Source organism: Sycon ciliatum, chromosome 1 (assembly GCF_964019385.1).
Source record: "Sycon ciliatum chromosome 1, ocSycCili1.1, whole genome shotgun sequence".
NCBI lineage: Eukaryota > Metazoa > Porifera > Calcarea > Leucosolenida > Sycettidae > Sycon > Sycon ciliatum.
In genome coordinates, this window is record NC_088643.1 from 62,462,445 (window position 1) to 62,484,539 (window position 22,095).

A 22,095-nucleotide genomic window follows, 5' to 3' on the forward strand; every position below is an offset into this window, starting at 1 on the left:
CTGAAGAATGTCGTGAGCCGTGCTTCGGAGCACTGTCGCCGTGACACGCTGTGGAAGCGCATGCTCTACGGCCAGTCGGACTTGTTGCCTCGGCGAACTGGCCGTATGAGCACCGAGTCTACAGATGTCAAGTGGGAGGTCAGTCCTCTTCTGTCTGTCTGTGCACATATAATATTATGTGTGTGTGTGTGTGCGTGCGTGCGTGCGTGCGTGCGTGCGTGCGTGAGCGTGCGTGCGTGCGCGCGCGCGTGCGCGAGCGTGCGTGCGTGCGTGTGTGTGTTGACATGCACACGCGTGTGCATGTCACATGATGTGTGAACCCACCTGATCCAGTCATGTTAGAGCAAAGATTCTTTTGCACGGTGCCAATGCTATCCGAAGAGTTCTTGTGGGATTTGCCAGGTATTGTGTATTATTGCAGGGTACATGTACATGTACATGTATACAGAGATGTTCAAACAATAATAAGAGGATGAAAAAAGTGTTTTAACTCCCGAGTTTCACGCACTAAGCGATCATCAGAAAACAGCAATGAGTAAATCTGGATCAGTACTGGTTTATATACCCACAAACTTGCAAAGTGTAAATGACTGCATCATGGTGCAAATCTAGCAGGTGCGAATGACAGCAGTGGTGAAATGTATCACTTCAAGTGACAAGCACTGGAGCTGGTTGTCCCCTACTTGATTAGGTGATGGCTGTGGATGGTTTGAAGTTCCGAAGGTAGTACTTATTCACGTGGCGACACGTTGACACAAGTTCGTACAAGTGGGTGCGTGCGCGATTGCTAATTTTTCCGCCGGCATAGGTTGCACCTTTTTCTTTTGTTGCTGTAGGCCACTGCTTTGCGGTGTACCGCCCATTGAATGCTGCATGCCTTCCCTTCATCCTTTTTGGCCCAGACGTACTGCGATAGACGGGTGTCCTTCTCGTGTTGTCTGTGGCGGATTGGTGATTGGTGGTTATAGTAGCGCTTTTTGAATGTTGTTGCTGTTAATCCAGTATGCTCCTTCTTCTCCGTACCTGTGGTGACTCTTGACTTATACACAATGCTCTCCATTGGACACCCTCCGTCCAGTGGACATATTTTTTCTTCCGACAGTTACAAGTCCTGGTGTCATTGTCACCTCCGTTGGCTTGTTTCTTGGGTCGTAGAATCGTGTTATTGTGTTGTTTGATGATGGTGGCTATATTCTGCATACAACTGTCGCCAACTTTTACCGAGTTACGGTTGAAGATTTTGTTGAGACTTGAGCCTTTAGGGAAGTGTTTGGCCACTAGCTGGAGGAAGCGATGTCCGACGTCAGTGGCGACGTTCTTGCTACACGGTGGATTGAACCATATGATGTTCCGGTGACGATTCCTTTTCTTCTTCTTTTTAGGGGACAACCAGCTCCAGTGCTTGTCACTTGAAGTGATACATTTCACCACTGCTGTCATTCGCACCTTTTAGATTTGCGCCATGATGCAGTCATTTACACTTTGCAAGTTTGTGGGTATATAAACCAGTACTGATCCAGATTTACTCATTGCTGTTTTCTGATGATCGTTTAGTGTGTGAAACTCGGAGTTAAAACACTTTTTTCATCCTCAATATTATTGTTTGAACTAGCTCTGTCTTTCAGTATTGAGCACTCTCTTGGACAGCCTGGAACCTCTCTGTTTTACAGAGATGTTCACATCGATAGTGAAAGCTAGTTCCGGTCAGATAATCATGTTGCTTCCTGTTGCTCTTTTTACAGGCAACCGTCTCAGCTGGTCTGTCGGCAGAGGAAATGGAAGAGCTAATTCCCAAAGTAACCTGTATATCGCTAGTTGAAGTCGATGCAGCTTTGGCACCATTGTTTCTCGTCAACGGCTCTGGTATAAGTCAATTACTAGCGTGAGTACCCGTAGCTGAATGACTGTCGAAATTGCTATACTATGATTGTGTGTGTGTGTTCATGAATGTGTACTTGGATCATCGCATGTGCATGCCTTCATGACTGTGTGTGCATTCATGACTGTGTGTGCATTCATGACTGTGTGTGCATTCATGACTGTGTGTGCATTCATGACTGTGTGTGCATTCATGACTGTGTGTGCATTCATGACTGTGTGTGCATTCATGACTGTGTGTGCATTCATGACTGTGTGTGCATTCATGACTGTGTGTGCATTCATGACTGTGTGTGCATTCATGACTGTGTGTGCATTCATGACTGTGTGTGCATTCATGACTGTGTGTGCATTCATGACTGTGTGTGCATTCATGACTGTGTGTGCATTCATGACTGTGTGTGCATTCATGACTGTGTGTGCATTCATGACTGTGTGTGCATTCATGACTGTGTGTGCATTCATGACTGTGTGTGCATTCATGACTGTGTGTGCATTCATGACTGTGTGTGCATTCATGACTGTGTGTGCATTCATGACTGTGTGTCCCTGTACATGTATGTGTGCATGCATACATACCTGCGTGTCCCTGCATACATACCTGCGTGCGTGGCACATTCATGAATGTGTACATGACTGATGCAGTGGCAAAACAGCACCTAAGACACCGCTAGTGGCTCCAACTACATAGTGAAACAATCAATAAAGAGGGTATTATCAAACAACAGTGAAACCTGAACTGCGTGCGCAAAAGAAGTATGTATGTGCGTATGTGCGAAAGTTGTCACTGTTTTGACATTGTAGTACCGTGGTCCCCACTGTTGTTTGATAATACCCTCTTTATTGGTCGTTTCACTATGTAGTTGGCGCCACTAGCGGTGTCTTAGGTGCTATTTTGTCACTGCTCTGACCGCCAGAGTGCCGGTTATAAGGACTCGCTTGCGACTGTGTTAATCATCATCGTATTCGACTTGAAAAGTAATGGTACGAAAGGCCTAGTAGAAACTATGTGGCTTCTGTGCTTTGTGTGCTGAGATGTTTCCCTCCAACCAAGAATCTGTATAGTACTACAGATGTAAATTGTTGCACCATCCCACCCCCATAGAGAGGCAGGGCCATGAAAAGCAATGAACTCAAAAATGCTCAGGACGAATTGAGATAGTTAGGCTCGGGCGGAGAGGCAAGGATTAATTTATAAGAAGAAAAGAGGACCAAAGAGCTACAAGTTACGCTATAATATCCACTAACACCACCAGTTACTTTACAATCAGCTCATGCGATAACATTGCACGACGCTAACCAACAGTGCCGCCGTTCTACGCCCAACTGGCAATCAGCTTGTCTTGGTTGCGCTCACCTTCCTCTCCTTATGTTATTTCTATAACTTAGAACCTTCCAAACTGGAAGGCTGTTGGAGTGCGCATCCAAGATGTGCTAGAGCTGATTGCCAGTTAGGTGTAGAACGTCAGTACCGTTGGTCACTGTCGTGCAATGTTATCGCATGAGCTGATTGTTTAGTAACTGGTGGTAGAGGGGACGGCTCGATACCGGGACGCTTTGACAGCCAAATTTGTATAGACCCAAACCGATCATCAGCGTTGATTTTTCACTCGAAATATGTTTGTGGAAGGAAACTGGCATGTTGAAGTTTGCTCTGGGGCCAGAGTCAATCGAACTGAGCCACTCCTTTGTGTTGACCCATTGCCTCCAAGTTGCCCAATTCTTCGCTGCAAACAAGTTCAAATCAGAGGTGGCTCCAAACCGGACACGTTTTAGAGTGCACGTCAAATTCACTCTGGGTCTGAAATTAGGTAATTGCTATCGCTCCACGACGGCCAGTACAGAGTAACAATAAGCCTTGTGTGTGCTTCCATTAGTTTTGATTGGTATGCGGTGCTTTATTGGCGAGAGGCGAGCCGCTGTTTACCTGCGACAAGAAGTTGATTTTTCGAAAGTCGTAAACTCAAGTCGCAGTGCAAAGCAACACGTCAAAACCTCACCTGCTTGATATGGCGCTTCTGGTCATCGCAGAGCCATGAAGTTTTGGCTCGGAGTATAACACATCGTAGTCTCACTGTGACATATGTTTTCTAATCAAAATACCAAGAGAGAAAGTGAATATTGAGTCCATTCCGGTTTGCAACCTGTGTCCTATTTGCAACCTGTGTCCTATTTGCAACCTGTGTCCTATTTCCAACCTGTGTCCTATTTGCAACCGTCGCCTCTACATGGTGTTAGTGATATTATAGCTCTTTGGTCCTCTTTTCTTCTTATAGACTTCTTATGGAAGTCGTAATACGCAAGTACATGTACCGTAATTAATGCAAGATTAAACAATAGCTGAAGTCGCAAGCAAGATCAAGAATAACCAAGAGAAGGTTATTTATAATCATCATAAGGCATCGGAGATACGTCTCTTCAGTTGTAACTGGTGAACAGACATCACTGCGGTACAAAGCGTCACAGCAAGTATCAATTGTGAAATCCAAAGGTACGTTTGTAAAAAGACTTGCGTCAAGTGAACACATGAAGAATGACTCCGGGAATTGGTGACCATGCAGAAAGTCGGCAAGCTCAAGGCTATCCTTCACTGCATAAGTACTGTACATGTCGAGAACAGGCTGTAACAACCGGCAAATCCATCTCGACACTTAATACTGTGGTGCACCACACGTGGACAGAATTGGATGAACTGGACAACCAGCCTTGTGGATCTTGGGCCATACATACGCGGTCGGGCAGAACCTATTGGACTAAAGGAGTCCGATTGCGTCTGTGTAATCTGTTTTAGCAGTACCAACTCCTTGAAATAGTGGCATAGATTTTCTTCTATCTTTAAGCCGTCTTATCTTCTATCTTAGCCGTCTTATCATATGTATCAGTCGGTACGATGACAGCAAACTTCGAACTATATTCATTCACAATGTCAGCCAGAAAGGTTATTTCGAAGAATTTGCATTTCGTCATAGTACGAGCATAACTATAATCTGAGTATAATGTATATAAGTTATCTGACGCCGTGGTTAACAACCCTAAGAGTCAACACAAATCAAGATGAGGAATCGCCGAGCTGAGCCTTGTGTTGCTGGAGTGGGAGCATTTCCTTACCAGACTCATCCCGGAGATAAGCAGCCAGCCCCCACGTTGCATCATGGCATCCCTGCCATTGTTCTAAATACTGTAGTTGTCGGTTGCGTTGTCGATATGATCCAGGACTGTTCCACTACATATCTGGCTTCACCGTCCAAGTCGGTAACTGGTGGAGGAGGTGGCTGCACTCGGTCGGGTATGGTGTTCTGCACATACATGTACCTGTGTAGAGCTGACACATTGAATACTGGGTGAGAACAGTATGGGGCAAGTCAAGATAATACGCATGCGGTCCTACTCTTCTCAGCACATTAAAGGGCCTAAACCACTTTAGTTGGAGCTTGTTGGATGGCTGGTTTCTGGCTTCAGGTGTCATCATGAAATCCCTGTACGTTGAGAGCAGCCTCAGAGGCATCCACTAGCGTAGCCGGGTGCTGTTGCAGTACGACCTGCTGCAACGGAAGGGATACGGCCTTGGTGAACAACATCGCTCTGGAAAGGTCGTCCAGCTCTGGCACCCGGAGGCTCAGTCGGCAAAAGTTTATATAATCATCCAGCATGCCCTGTTGCGCCGAGTTGAACAGCTTTAGACGAGCTTGTTCTTGACCATGCAGCAGGCCGTGCGCCTCAGCGAGAGCAGCGTTGAGAGAAGCCCAGTCCGCGTATGTTTGTCCTGCGTCTAGTGAGGCGATTTACCAGATCTGTGCGTTCCCACCAAGGTAGCTCGCAGCAAAGTCCGCCATTCTGCATGGCTCTCGGATGGCAAGTGACCGCATTGACAACTCTATAGAAAATATCCACTCTCGAAATTCGCTGGCATCCCCACAGAAAACAGGTGGCTCCCTGGTGAAAGCGGCATGCTGGGCAGGAGTGTAGGGCTCAGTGAGAGCTGGGCAGGAGTGTAGGGCTCAGTGAGAGCTGGGCAGGAGTGTAGGGCTCAGTGAGAGCTGGGCAGGAGTGTAGGGCTCAGTGAGAGCTGGGCAGGATTGTAGGGGTCAGTGAGAGCTGGGCAGGAGTCTAGGGCTCAGTGAGAGCTGGGCAGGAGTGTAGGGCTCAGTGAGAGCTGGGCAGGAGTGTAGGGCTCAGTGAGAGCTGGGCAGGAGTGTAGGGCTCAGTGAGAGCTGGGCAGGAGTGTAGGGCTCAGTGAGAGCTGGGCAGGAGTGTAGGGCTCAGTGAGAGCTGGGCAGGAGTGTAGGGCTCAGTGAGAGCTGGGCAGGAGTGTAGGGCTCAGTGAGAGCTGGGCAGGAGTGTAGGGCTCAGTGAGAGCTGGGCAGGAGTGTAGGGCTCAGTGAGAGCTGGGCAGGAGTGTAGGGCTCAGTGAGAGCTGGGCAGGAGTGTAGGGCTCAGTGAGAGCTGGGCAGGAGTGTAGGGCTCAGTGAGAGCTGGGCAGGAGTGTAGGGCTCAGTGAGAGCTGGGCAGGAGTGTAGGGCTCAGTGAGAGCTGGGCAGGAGTGTAGGGCTCAGTGAGAGCTGGGCAGGAGTGTAGGGCTCAGTGAGAGCTGGGCAGGAGTGTAGGGCTCAGTGAGAGCTGGGCAGGAGTGTAGGGCTCAGTGAGAGCTGGGCAGGAGTGTAGGGCTCAGTGAGAGCTGGGCAGGAGTGTAGGGCTCAGTGAGAGCTGGGCAGGATTGTAGGGGTCAGTGAGAGCTGGGCAGGAGTCTAGGGCTCAGTGAGAGCTGGGCAGGAGTCTAGGGCTCAGTGAGAGCTGGGCAGGAGTGTAGGGCTCAGTGAGAGCTGGGCAGGAGTGTAGGGCTCAGTGAGAGCTGGGCAGGAGTGTAGGGCTCAGTGAGAGCTGGGCAGGAGTGTAGGGCTCAGTGAGAGCTGGGCAGGAGTGTAGGGCTCAGTGAGAGCTGGGCAGGAGTGTAGGGCTCAGTGAGAGCTGGGCAGGATTGTAGGGGTCAGTGAGAGCTGGGCAGGAGTCTAGGGCTCAGTGAGAGCTGGGCAGGAGTGTAGGGCTCAGTGAGAGCTGGGCAGGAGTGTAGGGCTCAGTGAGAGCTGGGCAGGAGTGTAGGGCTCAGTGAGAGCTGGGCAGGAGTGTAGGGCTCAGTGAGAGCTGGGCAGGAGTGTAGGGCTCAGTGAGAGCTGGGCAGGAGTGTAGGGCTCAGTGAGAGCTGGGCAGGAGTGTAGGGCTCAGTGAGAGCTGGGCAGGAGTGTAGGGCTCAGTGAGAGCTGGGCAGGAGTGTAGGGCTCAGTGAGAGCTGGGCAGGAGTGTAGGGCTCAGTGAGAGCTGGGCAGGAGTGTAGGGCTCAGTGAGAGCTGGGCAGGAGTGTAGGGCTCAGTGAGAGCTGGGCAGGAGTGTAGGGCTCAGTGAGAGCTGGGCAGGAGTGTAGGGCTCAGTGAGAGCTGGGCAGGAGTGTAGGGCTCAGTGAGAGCTGGGCAGGAGTGTAGGGCTCAGTGAGAGCTGGGCAGGAGTGTAGGGCTCAGTGAGAGCTGGGCAGGAGTGTAGGGCTCAGTGAGAGCTGGGCAGGAGTGTAGGGCTCAGTGAGAGCTGGGCAGGAGTGTAGGGCTCAGTGAGAGCTGGGCAGGAGTGTAGGGCTCAGTGAGAGCTGGGCAGGAGTGTAGGGCTCAGTGAGAGCTGGGCAGGAGTGTAGGGCTCAGTGAGAGCTGGGCAGGAGTGTAGGGCTCAGTGAGAGCTGGGCAGGAGTGTAGGGCTCAGTGAGAGCTGGGCAGGAGTGTAGGGCTCAGTGAGAGCTGGGCAGGAGTGTAGGGCTCAGTGAGAGCTGGGCAGGAGTGTAGGGCTCAGTGAGAGCTGGGCAGGAGTGTAGGGCTCAGTGAGAGCTGGGCAGGAGTGTAGGGCTCAGTGAGAGCTGGGCAGGAGTGTAGGGCTCAGTGAGAGCTGGGCAGGAGTGTAGGGCTCAGTGAGAGCTGGGCAGGAGTGTAGGGCTCAGTGAGAGCTGGGCAGGAGTGTAGGGCTCAGTGAGAGCTGGGCAGGAGTGTAGGGCTCAGTGAGAGCTGGGCAGGAGTGTAGGGCTCAGTGAGAGCTGGGCAGGAGTGTAGGGCTCAGTGAGAGCTGGGCAGGAGTGTAGGGCTCAGTGAGAGCTGGGCAGGAGTGTAGGGCTCAGTGAGAGCTGGGCAGGAGTGTAGGGCTCAGTGAGAGCTGGGCAGGAGTGTAGGGCTCAGTGAGAGCTGGGCAGGAGTGTAGGGCTCAGTGAGAGCTGGGCAGGAGTGTAGGGGTCAGTGAGAGCTGGGCAGGAGTGTAGGGCTCAGTGAGAGCTGGGCAGGAGTGTAGGGCTCAGTGAGAGCTGGGCAGGAGTGTAGGGCTCAGTGAGAGCTGGGCAGGAGTGTAGGGCTCAGTGAGAGCTGGGCAGGAGTGTAGGGCTCAGTGAGAGCTGGGCAGGAGTGTAGGGCTCAGTGAGAGCTGGGCAGGAGTGTAGGGCTCAGTGAGAGCTGGGCAGGAGTGTAGGGCTCAGTGAGAGCTGGGCAGGAGTGTAGGGCTCAGTGAGAGCTGGGCAGGAGTGTAGGGCTCAGTGAGAGCTGGGCAGGAGTGTAGGGCTCAGTGAGAGCTGGGCAGGAGTGTAAGGCTCAGTGAGAGCTGGGCAGGAGTGTAGGGCTCAGTGAGAGCTGGGCAGGAGTGTAGGGCTCAGTGAGAGCTGGGTAGGAGTGTAGGGCTCAGTGAGAGCTGGGCAGGAGTGTAGGGCTCAGTGAGAGCTGGGCAGGAGTGTAGGGCTCAGTGAGAGCTGGGCAGGAGTGTAGGGCTCAGTGAGAGCTGGGCAGGAGTGTAGGGCTCAGTGAGAGCTGGGCAGGAGTGTAGGGCTCAGTGAGAGCTGGGCAGGAGTGTAGGGCTCAGTGAGAGCTGGGCAGGAGTGTAGGGCTCAGTGAGAGCTGGGCAGGAGTGTAGGGCTCAGTGAGAGCTGGGCAGGAGTGTAGGGCTCAGTGAGAGCTGGGCAGGAGTGTAGGGCTCAGTGAGAGCTGGGCAGGAGTGTAGGGCTCAGTGAGAGCTGGGCAGGAGTGTAGGGCTCAGTGAGAGCTGGGCAGGAGTGTAGGGCTCAGTGAGAGCTGGGCAGGAGTGTAGGGCTCAGTGAGAGCTGGGCAGGAGTGTAGGGCTCAGTGAGAGCTGGGCAGGAGTGTAGGGCTCAGTGAGAGCTGGGCAGGAGTGTAGGGGTCAGTGAGAGCTGGGCAGGAGTGTAGGGCTCAGTGAGAGCTGGGCAGGAGTGTAGGGCTCAGTGAGAGCTGGGCAGGAGTGTAGGGCTCAGTGAGAGCTGGGCAGGAGTGTAGGGCTCAGTGAGAGCTGGGCAGGAGTGTAGGGCTCAGTGAGAGCTGGGCAGGAGTGTAGGGCTCAGTGAGAGCTGGGCAGGAGTGTAGGGCTCAGTGAGAGCTGGGCAGGAGTGTAGGGCTCAGTGAGAGCTGGGCAGGAGTGTAGGGCTCAGTGAGAGCTGGGCAGGAGTGTAGGGCTCAGTGAGAGCTGGGCAGGAGTGTAGGGCTCAGTGAGAGCTGGGCAGGAGTGTAGGGCTCAGTGAGAGCTGGGCAGGAGTGTAGGGCTCAGTGAGAGCTGGGCAGGAGTGTAGGGCTCAGTGAGAGCTGGGCAGGAGTGTAGGGCTCAGTGAGAGCTGGGCAGGAGTGTAGGGCTCAGTGAGAGCTGGGCAGGAGTGTAGGGGTCAGTGAGAGCTGGGCAGGAGTGTAGGGCTCAGTGAGAGCTGGGCAGGAGTGTAGGGCTCAGTGAGAGCTGGGCAGGAGTGTAGGGCTCAGTGAGAGCTGGGCAGGAGTGTAGGGCTCAGTGAGAGCTGGGCAGGAGTGTAGGGCTCAGTGAGAGCTGGGCAGGAGTGTAGGGCTCAGTGAGAGCTGGGCAGGAGTGTAGGGCTCAGTGAGAGCTGGGCAGGAGTGTAGGGCTCAGTGAGAGCTGGGCAGGAGTGTAGGGCTCAGTGAGAGCTGGGCAGGAGTGTAGGGCTCAGTGAGAGCTGGGCAGGAGTGTAGGGCTCAGTGAGAGCTGGGCAGGAGTGTAGGGCTCAGTGAGAGCTGGGCAGGAGTGTAGGGCTCAGTGAGAGCTGGGCAGGAGTGTAGGGCTCAGTGAGAGCTGGGCAGGAGTGTAGGGCTCAGTGAGAGCTGGGCAGGAGTGTAGGGCTCAGTGAGAGCGGCTGAAGGCGACAATCATTGTTTATACGTGTCCGCTTGGGCTGTCTTGAAGCTACGCACGGCCGTGAATCTGCAGGCGCTTGCGATGAAGTTGCCAGTGAACAAGAGTACTTGCACATAAAAGAAAACCATCCTCTGCTACCAGTGTGACCGGTCGACATTGAGCGATGGAAAGACAATCTTTATTGGTTCAGCAGTGTGCTTATATACGGCAGAGGTGTGAGGAAATAGATGTGAGCAATGAGCCAGGTTCTACGTGTGAAGATATTCACATGGTGAAGTGTGACTTATATACCATAGGTGTAAACTGTTACACACACACGCACACACACGCACACACACGCACACACACGCACACACACACACACACACGCACGCACACACACACACACACACACACACACACACCTTCTAACATTGTTGTGTATCTTGCAAAACACTCACGTGCTATTGTGGTCTTCATAGTATGATGCTATTGAATATTATCGTTTTCTCCAGGGTACTCAAGCAACACTATGGTGATTACTTGCGTACATACAAGTCAGCAAATGGAGCAATCACCCACGCTGTGAGTAGTAGGGCCTTGTGAACTCCTCAAGTAAGCCAGTCACCGTCGCTTGACGTTTGTCGAATGTGCTGGCTTGGGCACTCCTGCTGCGTGTCAACATCCGGACTGGGATTGGTGTGTGCGAAACTGTGTACATCAGGTCCCTTCAGGGCCGACTATGCTGGTAACTTAGTACCGATAGGCGATAGCACAGTGCATTCTTGGCCGATCCACTCCACTTGCACATCTCCATCCAAACCATAGCCACTGTCATGCACAGTCATTCACAACTTCATCGGCTTTTGTTTTAGATGCTCAATACTCTTTCGAAAAGATGATGATATTCCTGTGTTGTGTGTATGTGTTTGTAGGTAATCTTGAACTCTGAATGGCAGGATATGGTTATCTTGTTGACGTTGAAGGCTAGTTTTCCTTCCATTGTAAGTCCTCGAGACCCTTTTTTTCTCCCGTGATGATTGTGATGGCTTGTTGAAATTACATCACGTTACTGCGTATCTGCTTGGATGAACACTCTGTGTGCTCTAATGCGTAATATCAAGAGTAGATAAACAAGAGTGTGCAACTCCCGGATTGGTTGGCCCATGGCGGAATTTTTTGTTGACGTAATCTTTTCTACGACCCACGCTCTGCGAGTCTTTTGGAAAGTTTTGCCTCGTGCACTTGGCCGGGCTTTCCATTACAAGGTCGGTGCCCAGCACGTGCTCTCACACTGCTCTGCGGCAAGATGCGCGTTTTCTGAAGAAGAAAAAAAAGGTGACGTCAACAAACAATTCCGCCGGGGGCGGGGGTATCTGCAGATTGTGCAGGAGAGATCCGGAGTGGCACACTCTTGTTTATCCACTCTTGATAATATACATGTAAATACTGTTATCTGCCTAATATTCGCGACGGATTAATGTTCGCTATTTTCGTGAGGAGAGCGAAACGCGAATATTAATCATCGTGAAATCCAACCTCAACAGTGGGTGTATGTAAGTCGCCCCAGTGCTTCGCGAACTTTTGCCATCGCAAACTCGCTGGTTCTAAGAAATCGCGAAAATTTAGTGACGCGAATATTGGGCTGTTTACAGTACAGTCAACTTCACTAATAACGACTGCGGATATAACGACAATTCGCGAATAACGACATAATTTTCATGCCCAGAGCAAAGTCCCATCCAACTGTGACACATATAATAGACTTCGGGTATAACGACACTTCGCGAATAAGGACACTTTTCTGATGCCCCGCCGAATGTCGTTATAAGCGAAGTTGACTGTATAGCAATGAGTTGACTGGGAGCTAAATTGCCATTATGAAAGGGTTTGGCGACCGGTAGAGGTTGTTAGCTGAGGACTTGTCAACATCATTTGTCTGAAGAACATGGTACATAAGTGAGCAGGGTTTTTTCACCCCACGTGTAAACACTACATGAACAGGAAGTAACTAACTTGTTCCAAAGTTTAGTTAAAATTAGATCTTCTGCCGTCCCTCTTGGACATGTCGGATTACCCACGACCCACCAAGTGCAACTTGTTGTTTGTTCGAGTTCAGGTTATTTGTAGTATTAGTTATTTGTAACTTTTTTTCTCCCGTCTGTTGCGTGTGGTTCCTCCTGTGTACATGTGTGTCTGTGTCTATACCTGTGTGTGTGTGTTTGTGTGTGCGTGTGTGTGTGTGTGTGTGTGTGTGTGTGTGTGTGTGTATGTATGTGTGTACATGTGTGTGTGTGTGTCTGTACGTGTCTGTGCATCTATGCATGTCCGTATGTGTCTGTGTGTATCTGGCATGTCTGTGTGTGTGCGTGTGTGTATCTGTGTGTGTATCTGTGTGTGTGTCCCATCACCAGGCAAGCCATGCGGTGTACCGGCGTGCGCGCACCATGGCCCCGCCGCCGACCATCGAAGCGCTGGACGGTGAGCAGGGCGACGCCGATCACGTTCACATCCAGAGTGTCATCAACACGCTGGCCTTCTGCTCCTGGTCTGATCTGTTCAACCCTTGAGAGACAACGAGAGCGAACGGTGGAGTATCCTACCCAGTGCATGCGATCCACTAATGTCTACTACTCTACACTGCATTTTTGCTGCTGCAGCCTACAGTGCAGACTGGCTGGCTGCGGTGTGCTGCACCCCATGCAGGTGATCCACTAATGTCTACTTCTCTACAATGCATTGCTGTTGCAGCCTACAGTGCAGACTGGCTGTGGTGTGCTGCACCCGGTGCATGTGACCCACAAATGCCTTCTAACTAATCAATTAGTAAAATTACTCTATAATGCATTGCTGCTGCAGCCTACAGTGCAGACTGGCTGACTGCGGTGTGCTGCTGCCTTGAACCAGCGCTTTGAGCTTCTTCTCTTTTTTTTAACGTCTTGCTGACTGACATACAACAGATCTGACCAAATCAACACTACATGCCGTTATACTGCAAAAAATTATTTCACGAAAATAGAAAGATTTTACACGGTGGGGAAACGTATGGCTGACTGCTGTCTACTAGTTCTACTCATAATATAACAAGATCCTAACGATTGCCATAGTCCAAGAATCATTGTCTAACCGCTGCTCATCACGATGTCATCGCTATCACTCTTGTGCTGCTGTACGCTATTGCTCTACCGACCTATTTTCTTCTGTGCGTCCGAATCACTTGCTCTGCCTCGGCAACACATTTTAGAAGTAGTTCACGAAACAGTATGACACAAACACTTGCACGTACACATACACATCATCATCAATATCATTGTATGTCTGTGTCGTTCCCGGGGCTGGCCCGTGTCTCTTGTTCTCGTGGTATCGATTCTATAGCAGTTTCTGATTCCAACTTCATCTTTTTTCCCTTCATTTTGTACTCGTATCATACTGGGCTGGCCCGTATCATTTTGACTTCCTCTCCCTAGTTCAAATAGGGTATTTTACTATTTTGTTTGTCTGTTTTTACTATCCTTTTCTATCAACTAACGTACACTTTACGAAAAGTGAACTCTGTTCCGTTCTGTTGTTAGTGGTACATGGTGCAAGTACATGCACGAGTACAATGTCATGTACTGCTTGAGAAGTACATGTATGTAGATATCTTGTGTACAAGTCGGAAGTTGGGTGTGTGTCACGTGTTTTATAGTGGACGTCTGATGAAGACGTAATCCCCCTTCTATTCCTCTCGAATGCACATGCAAGCATGCAGGTGTGCTTAGTACCCATATCCAAACATGCTTTCAACATGTGGGATTGCATCCGTGCTTTGAACCATCATATCCGTACTAATCAAGCATAGATCTACAGTCGGGGTCAAAGAAATCCGACCCGTGAATCAAAAGTAGCGTCGTGTTTCCATTTAAATACATTGTGCACATTCCAAAAATAAAATAAAAAGATCTGAGGGCCGCAGGGGCATGAGGGAAGCTGGCCCTGCTTTTGGCACGCGGGTTGGATTTCTTTCGCCATGACTCAGGACTGTATATCTTACCAGCTAAAGTACATGGCACAGTCATGTGGCTTTAGCCAGACACTATTCACATACTCTCGTTTAACCAAGCCTTCATGCAGGAGCAGAGTATGGTAAATATTATTGATGATAGCGCATCATGCCCATTATCAAGAATAAAATAAGCGTGTGTAGGCGTTACTCTTGCTGATATGACTGTGCAGGCCAGATCAATCCACACTCATGACTGACCCGGACAAGAACGTTAACTACGGACAATGTATATAGAAATCGCAAGGCGGCAAGTACTGAACTGGTTAAACTGATAAAGGGCCAGAACGTATACCACTGGTATACCGGTAGACTCCAAAAGTTGTCCGTACTATAGAGTGGACTCGTTTCCCAAAGCATACAGATCATGTGCTCAAAGCAACACTGGGTACAGAGTACACGTATTGAGAATTATTCTGCAGCAGCACAGCCCGAAGGTCTTCTTGTCTACCAGAGAATACTACGTCTACAATAGTGAGTACAGTACTGTCGGTTGCCGAAGAACTGGGGGGGGGGGGGGTCAGCCTCCTAGCCTAGACCGTTCTTATTTTCATGTATTACAGTCTGAGTCTATGCACGGTTGAGTCACCCCGTATACATTGGGATGCTGTGCTTGGTAAACTTCTACACCCCGTATACATTGGGATGCTGTGCTTGAGTCACCCCGTATACATTGGGATGCTGTGCTTGGTAAACTTCACCCCGTATACATTGGGATGCTGTGCTTGGTAAACTTCACCCCGTATACATTGGGATGCTGTGCTTGGTAAACTTCACCCCGTATACATTGGGATGCTGTGCTTGGTAAACTTCACCCCGTATACATTGGGATGCTGTGCTTGGTAAACTTCACCCCGTATACATTGGGATGCTGTGCTTGGTAAACTTCACCCCGTATACATTGGGATGCTGTGCTTGGTAAACTTCACCCCGTATACATTGGGATGCTGTGCTTGGTAAACTTCACCCCGTATACATTGGGATGCTGTGCTTGGTAAACTTCACCCCGTATACATTGGGATGCTGTGCTTGGTAAACTTCACCCCGTATACATTGGGATGCTGTGCTTGGTAAACTTCACCCCGTATACATTGGGATGCTGTGCTTGGTAAACTTCACCCCGTATACATTGGGATGCTGTGCTTGGTAAACTTCACCCCGTATACATTGGGATGCTGTGCTTGGTAAACTTCACCCCGTATACATTGGGATGCTGTGCTTGGTAAACTTCACCCCGTATACATTGGGATGCTGTGCTTGGTAAACTTCACCCCGTATACATTGGGATGCTGTGCTTGGTAAACTTCACCCCGTATACATTGGGATGCTGTGCTTGGTAAACTTCACCCCGTATACATTGGGATGCTGTGCTTGGTAAACTTCACCCCGTATACATTGGGATGCTGTGCTTGGTAAACTTCACCCCGTATACATTGGGATGCTGTGCTTGGTAAACTTCACCCCGTATACATTGGGATGCTGTGCTTGGTAAACTTCACCCCGTATACATTGGGATGCTGTGCTTGGTAAACTTCACCCCGTATACATTGGGATGCTGCTGTGCTTGGTAAACTTCACCCCGTATACATTGGGATGCTGCTGTGCTTGGTAAACTTCTAGCCTGATCGTTCTTCGTCGCCCGACAGTACTGTAGTCAGAAGCAGAAGAGATGACACCCCCCCCCCCCCCCACACACACACAGAAGAGATGACACCCCCCCCCCCCCCCCCCACACACACACACACACACACATAAAAACAAAACAAAAACACGTTCAATGTTCAATGTTCGACTTGAGTGATTCAGACAGAATTGAGAGCAGTGATTGCAAATTCACTGCACCACGGGAAATAGGACAAGACAGAAATGCCACAGATGAGCAAAGCGAGCAGGCATCCACAGCTCTACGTAATGTAAAGTTCTATGTACACATCAGAAAAGAATAAGCAACATGCATGCAGAGAATACATACTTTTTACATGAAACTGTTCACACTTTACTACAGTATATATACACACGCAATGATGAAGAAGTCTGGATGGAGAACGTTCTCGTAAAAACTACCAAATTACCCTCAACGGTTTCGAGGCTTCAAATGGCCAATGGCAACGGCAGCAGCAAGAACTAGTGATCACGCGCCTGCACGTACAGAAAATAAGAACTGCCGCTGCCAAACAGTACACACACGCACGCACGCACACACGCACACACACACACACACACACACACACACACACACACACACACACACACACACACACTCACTCCAAACAATCATGCTTCGGTGTCCATAGTGTCTTGGGCAGATGAGTCGTTTCCGTATGCATCCACCGCCTCTGCCAAGTCTCCATCAGCAGCCATTCGTTCCTCTGAGCAACATTCAAAGAAAAGAATCACAAGCAACTATCACTAAGATGGTGTAGCTGATACATCCACTCTGAGTTGGATTTCAGCAAAATTCTAAGTTTAATAATACATACTCACATTCACACACAAAAAATAACTCAGGACCAGCCGATTCAAACACAGGTGTGCAGGTGCAGAAAGGCTAGTGGAAACTCACGGACAACGCTTGCTATGGCCCGCTGAGTGCGCCGCTGTAACTTCTCCAGCCGTGCCGTGCAGTCACGCTTCAGGTCCCAGTCGGGCTTGCGCGGCGCCAGATTCATCAGGTCCACTTGAGTGGACGCACTCTCCTTGCCAGCTGTCACTTGATCTTCGACTTTCTCTGCGACTGAACAGGCATAGGAAGATCAACAACAATAATAATCAGTCTGTTGTATCTAGACCCAAGAATAACACAAGAACAAGAACAGGAAAAATACATGCATGCACTTTTTTTTAAAGCCCGACTAAGAGATTTATACGCCGCACACGGCACCCCACATGACCCACAGGTATTTCACAGTCATATGAAACAGACAAGAACCCATCACCACAAAACACAAAGCCATGTACTACGATGATCTCGAAAGCCATGTTACTGTTGAACATACTGTCAGGTACTTGAGGTCTTGGCAGCTCTTTCTCTTTCAAATCCTCCGTAGTTGCTTTGTAATTTCTGAACTTGAGAACTGGCTTTGAGCTGCAAGGCGCAAAAAAAAGAAAGAAGAAAAGAAGCAGACGGAAACCCCAATGGAAATCCCAACGGAAATCATGTTGCATATCACGTATCACACTATGTCAAGTAGGTACATTTGTCAAACGTGCGGTCCAAACTCAGTGAAATGACCCAGTATACATACGGCATATTTATAAAATGTGACTAGATTCACAGTTATTTTTTTGTCCATCACCACTTTCTCTAGAATTTGTTCGTGACATCTCAATAAAACTTTCGTAAAATGACGCTTCAGCTGGTTCTGTTTATTGCAATCCTTAGATTCACAGTGACTACAATTATGGATTGCATGCTTACAAAATACAAACAAAGTCTGTGCACCTGAGATTGTGTGAGTGCTTTGACAGACTTACTCTTCTGCAGCTTCATCATCAGCCCTCTGACGCTTGGCTGCTGGCTCATCGTTCTGTACAAAGGCATCATGAAAGCACCAAGCACATGGTTTCAGCACAGTACTATGCGTGTTTCTCAACACAATTGTATAGCCGGTGGTAACGCGGACGTGCAAACTTTACTTTTTACTATGAGCACATGGTACGCTCAACAACCTAAGGCTATGGCGACTTGATATCCGTACAATGGTACTAGCTGCTCCATACTGTTGGCTTGTTTGCTATGTTCCAATCCAACAATCTTTTTTATCCTTTCGACTCCTCAGGCAAAAACATACCATCAACACCGGCATAGGGAAATAGTCACACTCCCATTATTCAAGAAAAGAAAAAGCAAAACTGATCATGTTACAACAGCTACAATGTAGGGTCGGATTAGCACTTGCACAGAATCCAGCAGCTAATTTTTCTCGTGATATTCAAATGACATCCTCGATGATTTTCGTCTGCGTGCATCTGTGAATGCACACTACAGTCCATTCACAAAAAGATGGGCCCTGGCTCTGGCGAGCTCCCGTATTAGGCGATTTTTCAAGATTTTATCGTACACAGTGCAGTGCTGTGAAATTCAGGGCTCACGGTTGGGATGCCAAAACTCGATTACGTGGGAGGACATCTTGAAATCTGATCACCATAGAAATGAGCTCGCGTGACTCGAGCTATGCACGCGGCATGCAGTGGACGCCTACGCGGCGCGGAGCACAGCATGCAAGGACTCGAGAGAGACTTGCAGTGACCTGGTGACTGACAAGAAGAAGTAGAACTGAGGAAGACGGAGACCGGCTGGGGACTTGCGTTTCACTTTGGTTGCCGTTCACTGTCGTTGTTATTGCTTCTTTCCGAGCGTGTGTGTTGCGAGCAGTGCTGGCCTCGTAAGCCGAAGGCTTCAGACAGTTCGTTCGAACGCTGAGTCCTGCGATGAGAAGTCGCGAGTTCTACCGCCGAGTCTTTTATTTGCTGAGAAAGGGATCGACATCTATGTCGTCCGCTGATGCACTGGCGCAGGTGAGGAGAGGTAGAGGACAAGAGCTCCTTGATGGAATGAAGCAAAGACTCACACCGTGTTCTAGTTCGTTATCTCTGTTCTCAGAGCGTTTTGTAAATGCACTTACACGAGTGAAAGAGCCGTGCCACGCTGCTGTGAGAAGTGACGATGGAGAGTTGTGAATTATTTGATTTGCCACTCTGTTTCGTTGCAAGAGGACGAATCAAATGGCTTCGCCGTTGTACTGGTCATGTATTTTCGGTTCGCCATAGCTGCTGAAGCACACAGCAGTAGAGCGCCGATGAGCGAGACAGCAAACGGTGAATAATATTTCAAGAGTTTTTCAGTCACGGAGGAAACATTGCGAAAAACGCCTTGCTGCTGCCTCGCTGGTGTAGTTTCCGCATCGTACAACGCATATGCACGGGCTTCCTTCCTTGTCGTCGCGCACGGGAGTTCGCGTGCGCCCCTGCCGACTTAGCTCACTTCAAAACAGTATAAGGTAGCACAATATTGGCCGATTTTGACAATCGATGGCTCAAAATCTTCAGTGGATACTAAGCTACAGTTTAACCGAAGCGATTTTTTTCTAGATGAAGGGATCGCTGTAGAGCATTCACGGACTTTGTGACCATATCTTTAGTTTCCCAGGGCCAAAATCAAAAATTCCTTCGGTTGAACCCCTAGTTCACATCTTGCCTGGTTCCACCCAAATTTTCAGTGTTGTACTGTCTACCCGTGCTACCTTATTCTATTTTGAAGAGGCATGTGTCGCACTGAAAATGCGCTGCGAGATGGCTAGAGTTTGTGTACAAGGGGTGGTCGAGCTGTGGTCGCGTGACAGTCGACCTGTCGTCGCGTGAGCTGGCCAGAAACAAAATGGCGCCCACGTATTTGTACACAACCGTGAGCCCTGAAATTGGAAAAAGGGTACCTGAACTGGGGTTCGAACCGTACAATGCACTGTTGCAAGCAGGGTCAAACGGCCTGGATTTTGATGGGTTTTCCCAATTCAGTGCTCGTGGGGCAAAACCTGGCCGAAATCCTATTCTTGCTATGGCTTGCTTTTTGGAGAAATAGACTTCAGAAACATAATTGGAAGAGGATTCCATAGGGGATTGCAGAAAAAACCCCAACGTTTGACCCATTTATGGCCAAAAGCTAGAAGTCCATCTTTTTCTGAATGGACTGTAGGCAAATGTTGTCAATGTTTGTACGGTGCAGTGTAAGGCTTGGATTCAATTAGAACACTGCTAGTCGCTGGTCCCAATAATGAGAGTAGATCAATGTATTATCCAGATCAATTCTGTGTGGCTGAACAAACAGCGTTTTATTTTGTACTATTGGATGTGCTCCAAAACAAGAAAGGAAATTCGGTTGAAAAATACATTCAGACGCTTACCGCATTGGCTCCTCCAGCCTTCTCTCTGAGGGCCTTCAACCTCGCTTTTCTCTGCTTCGCATCATCCTCCATGGCTCACTGTCAGTGTCTAGGTTGGTTACTGGGTTTCAACACATTCACATTCGAATATTCATTTGCTTGATTCGCATTCATTCCTCAAAATAATTATGTTTCCAACAAGAACAAAGGCTCAAAGCTTCACTTTTTTGCGACTCATTTGAAATGCCTTTCATTTTGACGCCATATTCTGTCATGGAAAGTGGTTACTATGGTAACCAGATATAGCTCCGCTGATGAAAAAGTGTTTACGAAAAAGTGCTGTTCGTGGGGCCGGGCCGGCCCGCGGTCTCTCCCCCCCCCCCCCCAACATTTATATACATACAGTCAAGAGTACATTATGTACTCTTGATACAGTACATTGACATTGATACTATATATAGCAGACTACAAAAAAATAGCAAGAATACATAACCGGGGTTATGACTGCGTCTTGGTAATAGTTGGAGTACATTACTAGTATCAGGGACCCCTACTACTACCAAGACTGCTAGGGACTCTTGGTATTACCAAGGCAAGAGTACATAAGCCGTTTATCATTATGTACTCTTGGTATTACACATAGGGCTCACCTGAGCATACGCGTACGCACATGGTCGGTTTTCAACTATAAATTTGTAACTACCAGCACATGTACAATGTACATGTATTCACGATGACAGCAGTCAGGAGCACTGTTTCCCGTGCAGTGCAGTGCGTCCTCGCCCTCTTCACACTGTCACCGTGAAAACATGTTACCTTTCAGGCCAGGCTTGCATACTACATGTACATGACTGTAGTACAATGATCATGTAGTAGCAACATAATTCTCATAACCACACTGGGCCAGGCTGCACGGTTCTGCTGGGTTGCACTCAGCCACAGATCAAACATCCAATTCCCAAGTACATGTACTACTACAATGTAGCAGTACATGGAATTGACAGGTGAACGTCTTTCGCAGCATGGAAGTCCTTCAAAAGGGGCTTGTACCGAATTTAAAACTCTTTGCTTGGAATCAAGCAGGGTCGTAAAGACACAGCTACCAGCACATCACTCAATTCAAGAAAAACAAAAAAAGAATACAAAATGAGTAAAATCATCAAAAATGGCCTAAAAAGTCTCTTGAAAATAAGCTCTCTTGCACACACACGTACACGCCTGCGTGTGCCCACGTGTGCATACTAAGATGCACTTGCCTTAGTTTCGTTGATGAGCACCTGCATAACTACTCGAACAGAAACTCGGGGAACTAAAAGCCATAGGATACACAGCACTGGCATTGATAAGTGTATACTGACTGCAAAGGAGATACCACTGAAGCACACATGGCAGCAGCATGACACCATGCGAACTCTGATTTTACCACCACATCACATCAATACTATAGACATTGTGTAGTCCATCTGCAACGCGTATTCAGCTATGCGGACTGATCTCCGGACATTGCTATCGTTTCCGAAGCCGGTATCAGATGATCCATGGATGACATTGAAAGCAGGCACTGATGGTGGCACGTTGGCTGTAGAGATTGAACTGGAGCGTACGCAGTACAACATCCAGGAAACTCGGATTTACTCCTACAGCTACACAACAAGTAGCTAAGAGCATCCATATGCATTTCACGTTGTTGCTTGATCACCGAACTTTGCTATCGTTTCCTGGACCAGTATCAAGTGATCCATGAATGATGTTGAAGCCACGCGAAGATTCCTCAGATTTGAAGAAAGCAATGTGACTTTTAGGTTATTTCCTTCAACAGTCAATTGTTTTCTTGTTTGACTGCGCTGTGGCTCCTTGTCCACAGACAGTGATGTGCGAGCAATCTCCGCCAATGAATCGGTCCTGAAGGCAACCATCATCTCCAGGCGAAACAAGCCATCTTTGTCCAAACCAGCCATCGTGTGGTCAAAAACTCAGACGCCAAGCATCACAAGATTCTCAAACTCAAAAAAGTTTTGCTTCACGTAGATTGCTGGATCGAGTATTTCTCTGTCTACGACTCTGTCTACGACTCGTAGAACTGAGAAGTCAAAAAAAGTCACATCGAATATTTTTTCGCTGTGTAGCTTTTATTATGTATACAAAGTGCACGTACAT

At 48.9% G+C, this 22,095-nt stretch overlaps 2 protein-coding genes across 2 annotated transcripts in view; one reads left to right on the plus strand and one right to left on the minus strand.

The window, feature by feature from the left end:
* Positions 1-13,567, plus strand: part of LOC135804772 (KICSTOR complex protein SZT2-like) — an 81,436-nt gene extending 67,869 nt beyond the window's left edge. The window contains exons 66-70 of the mRNA XM_065318727.1: positions 1-138; positions 1,743-1,882; positions 10,533-10,602; positions 10,953-11,021; positions 12,432-13,567. The exon at positions 1-138 is cut by the window's left edge and continues 12 nt beyond it. Coding sequence (XP_065174799.1) covers positions 1-138; positions 1,743-1,882; positions 10,533-10,602; positions 10,953-11,021; positions 12,432-12,587 — 573 coding nt within the window. The 3' untranslated portion in view covers positions 12,588-13,567. The remainder of the gene's footprint in view (positions 139-1,742; positions 1,883-10,532; positions 10,603-10,952; positions 11,022-12,431) is intronic.
* A 2,261-nt stretch (positions 13,568-15,828) lies between these two features.
* LOC135804774 (coiled-coil domain-containing protein 12-like) lies at positions 15,829-20,146 on the minus strand. The gene is made up of 5 exons (XM_065318728.1): positions 19,960-20,146; positions 17,534-17,586; positions 17,056-17,144; positions 16,623-16,793; positions 15,829-16,428 (listed from the first exon to the last, which is right to left on the minus strand). Exons 1-5 carry the CDS (start codon positions 20,029-20,031, stop codon positions 16,334-16,336), a joined length of 480 nt encoding a protein of 159 aa, XP_065174800.1. The 5' UTR covers positions 20,032-20,146; the 3' UTR covers positions 15,829-16,333.
* Positions 20,147-22,095: the final 1,949 nt, after the last annotated feature.